Below are 12731 nucleotides of genomic sequence, written 5' to 3'. Positions count from 1 at the left end.
GAGGCTGGATAGGCTGGGACATTTTTCACTGGAGCTTAGGAGGTTGAAGGGTGACCTTATAGAGATTTATAAGACCATGTGGGGTATAGATAAGGTGAATGGCAGATGTCTTTTCTCTAGGGTGGGGGATTTCAAGTCCAGTGGGCACATTTTTAAAATGAGAGAAGAAAGACTTAAAAAGAAAATCAAGGACTTTTTTTTTTTTACAGAGTAGTTTGCGTGTGGAATGAACTGGATGCAGTTATAGTTACAATGTTTAAAAGAGATTTAGGTAAGTACATGAATGGGAAATGTTTGGAGGGATATGGGCGAAGGCAGGCAGGTGAGACTAGTTTAGTTTGGGCTTATGGTCGGCATGGATTGGCTGGGCTGAAAGGTCTGTCTCTATAACTTTAGTACATAATGACATTTGGTGTTTGTGAATCGAGTGTCTGCACATAGCTTGATCCAACCACACAAAAGTGGCCATCAGGATGAGGGGAGATATATCCTTCCCCCTGTTGACCGGAGCTTTGTACATGATGTCCCTGTGGACATGGTCTATCTTTGACCTCCAGGTGAAGTGAAAGATGGCTCAGGTGACTGCTAAAGTGAAGATTCTGGGAATGTGCCAGACCTATGCTACGTGCAATACTACTGACAGTGCCTCGCACTTGATGATTGCATTGGAGGGGGAGTGATGCCCCATCACCTCAGTTTCTGCCTCAACTTAGTGATATGTTCCTTCCAAGTATTTCACACACCTCTGCCCCTCTGAGCCATATTTCCAGCAAACTTCAGGTCATCTGCTCAATAAAAGATCGGTCGGTCCAGTTCCCAAAGAATATTGTTTTGCTCTTGGATCACTAGATTGTAGGTAGTGCCTTTCCTATCCACAATCTCCTCTTCAGTGGAGGGGGCACATTCAGCTCAGATGGCCTTCTGACTGCTACAGAAAGACTTTCTAGATGATGGTAACATTCCCACATGCTTGGGGGGGGGGGGGGGGGGGGGGATCTGCTCCATTTTGAGAAGTTCTGCCAATGCAACAAAATTGTCCCAAATTGGGTCTTAACTACTTATATTTCCTGCCCACCTCTATTCAATGGGTTAGAATTAGGATTCAATTCAACTTATTTGGGTAATATTGCTGTCATAATTGGCAAATCTGTGAGATACATTAGCGGAGGGTGATTTGAAACTGTGAATATGAAAAATGATTCACAATAGAGATAGTTGGTACTTGCATGAAAGGAAGGCGGTGAATTGAGCAGTATGTGAGGCTACGGGTTCATTTGTAGGGATAGAGCATTAGAAGATGCATTTACTGACCTTAAGGTTAGTAAGCAGCTTGCGACAATACTACAGAACTATACTGCTGGCTGTAATCATGATGGTCTGCTCCTACAAACCTTATAAAGTCTGCATCCCAGAAGACCCTTCTAGTCCCTTGCAGATGTAGCAATATTGTCTTCCTACACCGTGCCCTCCAGTGATACAGAAAACATTGAAGAGTGCTTTCCTCGCTGGCATACTATTTTTTCTGTGTTCTTTCTGCTGGGACACACTTCCATAACTATTCTCAGCAGTTTCTCCAGCCAAGGTACATCTCCCCTTCAAATTGCAGGCTGGTTTTAAGTCATGCAAGCTGCAGTGATTGTCGTGAGGTCAGCCAGCTGGACCTCATAGGAATTCCCTGATTGGACCAGATGAACAGCCTCAATCAGGAAGCCCTGGCTGACATAAAAACGGTATCAGAGGGATTGATGTGCTTGTTCCTGATTCTGCATGAGGCAGTTCAGAAGTCAAGGACTCTACACGTGTAAATAAAGCGTGACTTGGTGAAGGGATACCGGCCTCAATGGAGTTATTTCACAAGAGTGGTTTTAAATGCTGATAAGTTCTCAACATTGTGCTTTCTTTCAGGCATGCAGCCATCCAGATGTATAATTGGCACTGACTGTCAAAAATTCCTGAGAGACCAATAATTTTGGAAAAGAAATTTGGATTTCCAATCAATAGTTGAAAGAAAGATTTCATGTTCAGTAAAGCTTTGACTGTTACAAATGACTAAAACATAATTGACGAAACACTACGTTCTTTTCATTGACAAAATATATTTGAAACTTCAGAAAAGAGATTTGCCATTTAACTTTTTACATGAGTAAATCTCCAGCTGGATTTACATATTGCATTGTCCCTTCATGGACACATCATTCTCCAGGAACGATTCTGAAATTAATCTCAGCTCCAAATGGCTTCCTTTCTTTTCACTTTACATGCCAGGTAACTACGAATCTCAAAACTGCTTTTCACAGTGAAGTCATAGTATAAATTCCTTCCTTTAGCTCCAAGCTAAGCAATTCTTCCAGGTCCTTTAAATCCTCGCAAACCCACCTTCAACCTGAACATGAGTTTCCAACAATGTCTATACAGTGAATGATAAAAGTCAGCACTTGTTCTGCTTGAATTGGAGTATTGGCTACTGCTACATTTTGCTCTCTCTACCTTCAGGTGGCTTGCAGACTACACAAAACAAAATGCAAAGCTCCTTTTAGCCATATGCATGGGTTTGTAATGAAGCCTGTAACCTAATATTGAAAATGTCACTCTTTACCATCTTTCTCATTTCAGATTCTTACCCAAATATAAATGACTAATTATTATCTTCTCCAAGTCACTTTCTTCTCAAAGTAAAAGGATAGTTTACAGCATAATTATTTACAGCTGACAAATTTTCTGGAAGTTTGGGAGATTCAGGGTCTACATATAGTATACATACAGTATACTTATGTATCCAGAGATTGTATCCAGGAGGAAAAAAACCTTCAGCCTCAGCGAAAAGGTAGTCATTCTTTGAGCTCCAACAATTAAATGATAGGGACTGATTGAGAGGCAGACGCCTGAAGAAGTCATATGACTCTCTTTAATTATTGTTAATTTTAAGCTACTGTTTCAAAATATAATCTTATGAACCAAAAGTAGTTTTTAAACATAATAGTCTTGCAAATCTCAATTGAGTCAACGGCAACATTCTACAATAACAGTAATCAACAGATAGCATGACATTTGTATCATGCCTGCATTGGTTAATTAACAATCCCTACATCTTTTTGTTGCACACTAACAATAAGAAAACCTTCCTCATAGATCACAGAACTTTCCACATCTAGCTCAAAACTATGGCAATCTGGCAGATGTATATCAGCCTTGATACTATTGGACTAATGTGTCAATAAAGCATTTTTTCAAGAAATGTGGATACCACCAGTAAGGCTTACATTTTTTGCATACTATGAATTGTCCTTGAACTCAGTAGCTTGCTTGGCCATTTCAGATGTCAGTTAAGAGTCAACCATATTGCCGTGGGTCAGATCCACAGATAGAATTCATGCACTAAATAATAGTAGTGAACCTGATGTGTTATTGTAACAATTGATGATATAAAGAATCATCACCACTTGCCATAGTGGGATTTGAACCCATATCCTCAGAGCAATAGCCTGGGTCGCTGGTTGACGAGTCAGTGATATCATCATATTGTCACCATAAGCCCATGTCTAATATTACCTTTCAAAAAAAAAATCATGTTGGAGATATCTGAGCATACAAAACCCATGGAACCAGAATATCACATCTTGGACTAACAAGAGAGCTATGTCTAAGAACATGAGGTTCAGAGAGGGGAATTACTGCATTGCACTAGGTGTTAGACAATTGAAGACATGAGGAACTTCTGATTAGAATTGTCTGTGGTTGTGAGAACTTCCTCACAATTATTGAAAGACTAAGCACAGTGGTTCAATAGTTAGCACTGCTGCCTCACAATGCCATGGGCCTGGGTTTGATTCCAACCTTGAGCGACTGTGTGGAGTTTGCACTTTCTACCTGCATCTGGGTGGTTCTCCTCTGGGTGCTCCAGGCTCCTCCCACAGTCCAAAGATGTGCATGTTAGGTGGATTGGCCATGCTAAATTGCCCCATAGCGAAGAGGGATGTGCAGATTATTTGGATTAGCTATGGTAATGCTAGGTTTTAGGTCTGAGTGGGATGCTCTTTAGAGGTCAGTGCAGATTTGATGGGCTGAATGGCTCTTTCCACACTGCAAAGATTCTATTTCCTATGATGCTTTGGATGCCTGCATTCAACACACAATTCATGCTTCCTTCCTGAGAAACTGCAGATCACACAATTACACAGCGTGTAAAGCCAGATTTGGAGAAACAGCAACAAATCTCTGATTGTACTACTTCCACAACCCCTCCTACCTGCCCCCACCCAAGATTTAAATTTCATAATACTACATTCTGATTGGTTTCAAACATTAAAAACCTAGGACTCTAGCAGCACTGAAATATTGTAATACATCAAACTGTTATATATGTTGAAAAAATAATTTTTGTTTCATTCCTAGATTTGTTTTGTTTATTTTATTCAGTTCAAGTGATCATGCAGAAAAGCCAGTGCAAAAGATCTGTGAAATTATGGTCAACCAAACTTTCAACAGAGAATACAATTGAACATGAAAGGCATCAGATTACAGATTATTGTTTGACAGCATTGAACTTAATCATCACTCAAAGGAGACGAAAAGTTAATGTTTTTCACCTTGAAATCATCAGGTTCTGAAGCTCAACACAGACTTTGGGAAAAGGTACACAAATTAATATCAGATGAGAAGACAGTGCTAATTTGGTTGGGAGATCATTGGTATGGTTTCACAGCAGGTGCAGTTAATGGTCAATTTTAGTACTACAGATGAATTAGGAGCAGATATATGCCATTCAACTCTTTGAACCTCCTCCCCCTTTAAATCATAGCTGATCTGATTATAACCTGAAATTCGCATCCTTTCCTATCCCAGTAATCCTCAACAAGAATCTGTCTCCCTCTGCCTTAAAAATATTTGAAGACTCTGTTTCAACCTAATTTTCAGGAAGAGAGTTCCAAAGACTCTCAACACTCAGAACTGTTTTTTGCATTATGTCTGTTTTAATGGATAACCCCTGATATTTAAAGAGTGAACCTGAGTTCTAGATACTGGCATAACTGGAAACAACCTCTTCACATCTATCATCAACACCCCTCAGAAGTATGAAAGAATCAATTAATTTATTTAATATGTTAACCATTAAATAACGAAGAATTCAATTAACATCAATTAACTCTTTTAAACTCTAGTGTATACAAACCTAGCATGTCTAGCCTTTCCTCAGTCAACAATCTCATTCCAATATTAGTTTTGTGAACCTGGTCTGAATCAGCTTCAATACATTAATATCCTTCCTTAAATAAAGTAATCAACAATGTGCACATTGCTCCAATTGCAATCTCATCAGTACCCTGTGCAAGTGAAGTTTTCAGACCAGGAAAGCAGACTTCGAATCAGGTCTTTCCATGTGTCCGTGATCCCTTTAAGATCAATCAAGCCTGCAGCATGATGCATTTGCTAGAAGTCACATATATTAACACAAAGGACACAGTTTTATGCAGACATAAATAATTTGTGTACATATTGCATTTTTATTGGAAAATAAAAAACAATTTATAATTGGCTGTCCTGTTACATCTCCAAGCCATTGATGGCTCCAACCAAGTCTGCTTCTTACATCCTAGACCCAATTAGTACAAGACAAAACTCTTTCTCTTCTTGTCTCCTTTAAGCAACATTGAAATGTGTTTTCGCTTGCTTGCTAATCTTAGTTTTGAAAACTCAAAAAACTTTCATACTGATCTCTTCAGTAAAATAAGAAAATAAATCCTTTCTTGACTTTCGATATTAAGAGACACATTCTGTCAACCGTATGACAAATTTATTCCACAAATAATAAACTATTCCTCTGTGCCAAAAATTTCAGCTTCAATGAAAATATATCACCACAGATACATATTAAAATGTTTAAACTAAAACTTGCAATTAATTGTTTGCATAATATGTGTAAAAATAACAATTTTTCATTATGTAAATAAAAGTTACGATCTTGTTTAAATATGTTAATATGCAAAGTTTTGAGATGACCTTAAAGGTTTCTGAAACGTTTTGTTCAACCAGGTTCATAAAAGTCTACTAGCTAATTTAGGAGGTGTTCCTTTCCTAGCCAACATTGAACTTGCAAACTTATTTAAACAAATCTGAATTGGATAAATAACAGAATATCTACTTTAATATGTGAAGCATATGGTAGATTTAAATTTGGAAGAAAATTTGGATGACCACAATTCAAACTCGGTATAAACAGAGATCATAAGCATTTTGCAACAAAAATACAAACAGAAGATGCATGATGCTGGGCCATGAATGAGAGTTTATACTTGCCTCAACAAGATTCTAGAAAACACAATGAACATAATGAAGGATAATTAAAAAACCCATTATTGGTTTTGCTTTAAAATATTATTGGGATTTCATTGTACAGGGTACAGCTTATGAAAATTAATTTGCTTAATAAAATAAACTTTAGTGGAAGGTTACATTCAAAATATTAATGCAACTTCTAGTTTCAGTCACTGACTCAGTTTTGATTCAGCTTCCCAGCTTTCCTTTAAACTCTTTACTTTGTGTTAATTAATTCTTTAATTAAATCACGAAGATATTGATGAAAAAATAAAATCTGAATGGGTAACATATTATATTGCTGTAGACAGAACAACAGTCTTGGATTGTACAGTCTTGAATGAGAACACAATAATCAACTTATATCGCCAATATGATTCAAAATTTAAAAAAGATTTTATTAAAACATTATTTGTTCAGTTTTTTTTTAAATAAGACAACAATGCATAATTACAATTCTAATAAGGCTATAAAAAACCTGTTCTTATGCTTTTGTGATAGAAAAGAAAATTTTAAAGAAGAACACTTTTACAACAATTGGGAATCACCCACAGCTCATTTCATGTCATAGTGTCAATCTGCATATTACTAAATGGATAAGCAATGTGGACAAGTTGGAAAAGTATGATGGTCTAACTGACTCTGCCAAAGGTTTTTAGCAGCGAGTTTTCAATTATTAAATGCCAAAAGTAGAGACACAAAATCCAATTTTTTTAATGTGTTGGAATATGCTTTATAATGTATGAAAATAATATACAATGCTCATAATTGAAATTAAGTTTGTAAAATAAAATTAATTTATTTAGTCAGACAGTATAAAACGAGTCTTACTAAATAAAATTGGAACAATTTTCAAACCTCTGAATACCTACAAGAAGCTACCACTTTTCACCCTGGGGTAGTTTTGGGCATCCTCAACAACCTTCTTCACATTGTTGTGGAAAACTCACACTGCATACCATAATAATATTTCTTGTTAAAAGATCAACTGGCCTGGAAGCATAATGAAAGTGTAGTTTAATTTAAATAATTTTACAATAACACTATCATATCCCTGTCTGAATTCATGAGGTTATAACTTTACCTTTGGTTATATACTGTTCTGTCAATCATAGGTCCTTTAGGGCAGCTGCCACACCTGAATACATAATTTGTCAACTTCAATGAAAGGTGTTCAAATTCAAGTTTAAAATCTTCATTAAATATATGGTCAAAATATTATAGTCAAGTTATGAGCACTGTTAATTGTAACTTAGTTTTTTTGATATCACATTGTGGGAAGTTGAATACTCAATATTAGAGTTATTGTCTTGAATTTTTCTTAAGTATAGCAAACATTAAAAACTCACTACTAAAGTAAAGATACATTTTCACAAATAGGACAATTTCAGACTTTGAACTTTTATGTTAAAGTTTCTTGATATAGAAACAAGGATAATTTGGAGGTGCAGTCACTGATAGCCTTTACTTACATTAACTTCTGTGATAGCAATATCAACGACGCTACCAACAACAATTAAGGCATCAAAAGTGTTCCATGCATCAGCGAAATAGTGCTGTGAATGTAAACATTCAATAGGAGCAGAAAGGGGTGAGAAAAGACAATAGAAAAAAGTGAAAGAGTCCAGAGTTACAACACAAATTCAATTACAACCCAGATAAACTTGGCTGTATTTTGCATCACTGTGAAAGCATGAGTATTTTTCTTTCATTCAATTGCCTTTTCTTTCAAAATTATTTGTGTAAAATTCTAAAATTAACTGCTGCAAATGTAATAATATAATATACACAAATGTTCCAGGCTTCAATTATTTGTTAACATTTTTGTATTTGGTTCAATTGTATTAATCAAATACAACAAGGTTTATTTGATTAAAATCCACTTAAATATCCAAAGTAATTCACGATGACAAGAAACTATGCTATTAGTTTGCAGCTTTATTTAATGAATTATTTCCAATGCAACCTAAATAGATACCTAAAGAGAATGGACTAACGTTCAATGTTTCAGGTTTTAGAAATCTGGCACCTGACCAGTGTAGTTATACTATACAGTATGGACTATACACATAGAGTAAAAAGGCTTTCATTAAAAAAAAAACACATGCTTTCATACAGTTTTTTTTTGTGGAATTCACCTCCTGTGCATTCTAGAAAAGGAAAGAGATAAAGTGAGAGAAATAAAGTTTTGCAGATCCTTCTTTTATGTCTGAAAATAGGCAGAATTGTTTGTGACTTGTCCAGTGATCTATTTAGTGAAGCAGTAAAAGGAGTAACGATTGCTGCGAAGGTAAAGTACTCACATCAAGTTCACCAAGTACGACGTCTATAATGCTGCCAATAACGATGAGGAAGTCAAACACGTTCCAGGAGTCACTAAAATAGCCCTACACAAAGTACGTAGGGGCAAATATTTATATTAACACATGTGAAGCAATGAACATACCTTTAGTTAACTATGGAGAATTAAGCTCACAAACAAATCAATAAACTTGCCAACTCAAACTTTGATGTAAGTTTATTGAGGAGTTTAATGATAAATTAACTGATCATGCTGCTCTATTATTTAAAAATTATTTCAATGGTAACATGATTAACTTGAAGAAATAATACATGTTCTGCTAGGAGAAATATACTGAAATAAAATAAATTGTGCATTAACATATACTGCAGAAATTCCTTTTGTTTTATTTAGTAAAACATATGGTTAAGACTTCAACTGAAGAATGTTCAACTTTCCATGGACACGGCTTAAATCTTAACAATGACATTTAACAAGGAGTGGCAGATGGATTTCAATTTCGATAAATGAAAGTTGTTGCATTTTGTTAAGATGAACAAGAGAAAGATTTACACAGGTAATGGTAGGGCACTAGGGATTATTAGGTGAAAGTGAGAACTGCAGATGCTGGACATTAGAGTAGAGAGAGTGCTGCTAGAAAAGCACAGCAGGTCAGGCAGCATCCGAGGAGCAGGAAAAGTGATGTTTCGGGTAAAAACCCTTCATCAGGAATGGGGTTGTTGTCAAGCAGAGACTAGATTAGATTCCCTACAGTGTGGAAACAGGCCCTTCGGCCCAACCAGTCCACACCTACCCTCCAAAGAGTAACCCACCCAAATCCATTTTCCTCTGACTAATGCACCTAACACTACGGGCAATCTAGCATGGCCATTCCACCTGCGCTGCAGGTCTTTGGACTGTGGGAGGAAACTGGAGCACCCAGAGGAAACCCACGCAGACACAGGGAGAATATGCAAACTCCACACAGACAGTCGCCCAAGGCTGGAATCGAACCTGGGACCCTGGTGCTGTGAGGCAGCAGTGCTAACCATTGAGCCACCGTGCTGCCCAGAGATCTTGGATTCCTTGAAGGTTGTGTCACAGGCAGGGTGATGAAGAAGGCATTTGATATTCTTGCCTTTATTGCTCAGACCACTAAGTTTAGGAGTTGGGACATTATATTGTGGTTGTGGAGGATGCCAGTCAGGCCACTTTTGAAGTACTTTTGGTCGTCCTGCTATAGGAAGGATATTATTAAATTGGAGAAAATTCAGAAAACATTTATAAGAATGTTCCAGAGGCTGGAGGTTTGAGTTATGAGGAGAGGCTATATAGGTTTGAACCTTTTTCTCTGGAGCATAAGATGTTGAGGAGTGACCTTACAGAGGTTTATAAAATCATGACTGGCATAGATGAGGTGAATAGCCAAGGTCTTTTCCCCAGAGGAGATCAAAACTAGAGGGCGTAATTTAGGTAAGAAGAGAAAGGGGCAACTTCTTCACACACACAGTTGTTCATGTGTGGAATGAACTGTCATAGGAAGTGGTAGATGCAGGTACAGTTACAACAATTAAGAGAGATTTGGACAGGAAAGGTTCAGAACAAGCAAGAAACCTGGCAGCACTGACATGCTGTGTTACTCTATTACTCTAAAACAAAATATGGCACATGTCTGTAAATCAGTGATGATTCCTATTTGAATTTTGAATGCATCCTCCTTTTGGTGATCTACTGAAATTAGAAATAATTAAAAATTATAATAAACAATTACAACACAGATAACTATGACTGCATTTTGCTTTGTGAAAGCAAAGGTTTTCTTCCTTTTGTTTGGCATTTACTCGTTTTCACTTGGCTTTAATTATAAACATATTTATGTTAAATCTTTACATTAATGAGTACTTATGTACCAAAGGAATTGAACTAAACAATTCTGACTTCAACTATTTATTTGAAATGTTTGTACTTTTTTTTGAATATGAGAAACTTGAAGAGGCATATTCAAGTCGAAACATGAACTGTTTCTTTCTCCCCGGATATTGCCAGAACTGCTGAGTATTTTCAGCACTTATTGTTTTTATGATAGAAGATTGCTTGATTGAAATTCACTTAAATATTAAGAATGTAGATTATTAATTTAAAGTTTAATGAATTCATTCTAATACAACCTAAACAGACCCATAACAGACCAATTACAAAACTAATAAATTAGGACTTTTAAAAATCAATAATTTAAGTGTTACATTGAAATTTAAAAAGTAAATCTGTAGAACGACTAGAACCCTTATTTAATAGCTATGAAATATTTAGATCTGAAAGTTTTATTGAATACATAGCCTTTCCTACATTTGTTTGTATTTGGCATATCAAACTGAAGTAATAGCATGAAAATTATTAATACAAACGATGTGATTCTACAAACTATGGTTTACATAAACCCAAGAATGCTGTTTAGGATCAGGTGATCTGAAGTATGATATTTCTTAGTTATCTCTTCAAAAATGTCTGTAAATCAAAAATGCATGAATAAGATTTTCCAATTTTACTTATTTAACTTTAAAAACAATATTAAAAAAGCTATTCATTACATCAGATAACCTGGTGTATTGGCCAAATATCAACCCAGTAAAGAGCAGAAAAAAAGTTCCACACCAATTGCAACAAATAGACAGCTAATTCAGGTTTAGACTGGAAGGGAAAGGAGAGGGAGGTAAATATGGACAGATCACACCACTGAAATCCCAACAAACCATGCATAATTAGTATCTGAGAAACAGAAGTGAAAGCGCTGCAAGCAGTCAGATAAAAATCACTTACTAGCCATCTCTCCTTTTTTGGCACACAAACCTAATACAAAGTGTTAGTTTAAGATTTAGTGCACCAAAGAAAGACACCTTTGTGTGGATTCAAGAATTTGCACATAAAAAATGTCATTCACAATAGGTCTAGCACAAACTTAAAACTGGAAAGACATTTTTAAAATAATTATATATCTGATTATAGAGAGGTTGACAATTACAACCACAATGTAAGAATTCCTTTAGTAGAGAAAAAAGTAAATCAAGGCACATTCATATGCTGTGGCATTTTAACCAGAAATGTGTCATGTATTAGAACCTTGAATATTTTGATAGAAATTGTAACAATAAATTGAATAATCAAATCCGGTCATTGGAATGATCATTTTTTTGTTGACTAATTACCTGAGGTTCTGTGATCGTTGAAGCATAACTGATTCAAAACTTGATTATCTTCATTTTAATTTTATTTTTAGGTGGATGGTCAGAAAAAATGACACTAAGTTTTAACTAGAACAGGCTAATTCTAAAAAGGAATGGCAGTTACTTGCTAAGTTTGAAGATTATATTTTCTCTCTATACTTGAATGGAGGCCAAGAAACACCAATAGAAATTTGGTTTGGGTGATAGCTCACAATGGATGGTATCACATTGATCTGGCTCATAGTCAGTTCCCTTAAAGTCAAAGAAATTAAATATCAGCTACTGCATTTAATGAGTAACTGATTCATACTACTCATGTTGCGCCATTGTCCAATATGACTTTCTAACTAATGATGTTTTAATCTGCTCTGCATCTTCCAACTTGCATACAGGCAAACTGCATTAAAGAACAGTGCTTGGTAATTTACAATGAATAGATCAGTCAAGTTTTAGTTTAATTCCTGTTCAAGAAACAAACATATTCCGAACTGTCAATTTTTTTTTGGTGTTAATGCTTTTTATGCAACAATTACAGTAAAATAGAGATACAACAGAATTTTGTTTCATTCCACATTGAGTCAACTTCTATTTTAGCTGATATGAAAACACCACAGTGAATAAGATTACTGATAATGAGCAAAGAGTCTTGGGATGCAGTTGTATTGTCCCTACCTCTGGGTCAGAAGATCTGGCTTCAAGTCTAACCTGCCCCAGAGATGCTACAGAACATGTCTGAACAGGGCTGATTAAAAATAATTAGAGATGGGCAGAGTGAAGATTTGCCCAAGATGTTTTCTTTATGTTAATTCATACAATGCGTGTTGCAGAGGTCTAAGTGCAAGGGGGAGGAACAAAACCTGGAGATCATGGCTAGCAGATCCAAAATCATAGCAGACAGACTTTAAAGACTCAGTACT

General features: G+C 35.9%; 1 protein-coding gene across 12 annotated transcripts in view; it reads right to left on the bottom strand.

Moving 5' to 3' along the window:
- LOC122559001 (voltage-dependent L-type calcium channel subunit alpha-1D-like) overlaps positions 1-12731 on the bottom strand; it is a 617537-nt gene that overhangs the window by 165431 nt on the left and 439375 nt on the right. For 3 of the 12 annotated variants that reach the window (XM_043708064.1, XM_043708058.1, XM_043708060.1), the window contains exons 30-33: positions 11411-11440; positions 8616-8699; positions 7785-7868; positions 6295-6306 (exon numbers count right to left, since the gene is read on the bottom strand). The exons of 1 other annotated variant lie outside the window; for it this stretch is intronic. In XM_043708064.1, the coding sequence (XP_043563999.1) occupies positions 6295-6306; positions 7785-7868; positions 8616-8699; positions 11411-11440 (210 nt within the window). The remainder of the gene's footprint in view (positions 1-6294; positions 6307-7784; positions 7869-8615; positions 8700-11410; positions 11441-12731) is intronic. 8 more of the 12 variants (XM_043708062.1, XM_043708067.1, XM_043708068.1 and 5 more) reach the window with 6 other exon arrangements.

The sequence above is a fragment of the Chiloscyllium plagiosum genome, chromosome 18 (genome assembly GCF_004010195.1).
Source record: "Chiloscyllium plagiosum isolate BGI_BamShark_2017 chromosome 18, ASM401019v2, whole genome shotgun sequence".
NCBI classification, from domain to species: domain Eukaryota; kingdom Metazoa; phylum Chordata; class Chondrichthyes; order Orectolobiformes; family Hemiscylliidae; genus Chiloscyllium; species Chiloscyllium plagiosum.
This window is presented reverse-complemented; position numbering and strand designations above follow the sequence as displayed.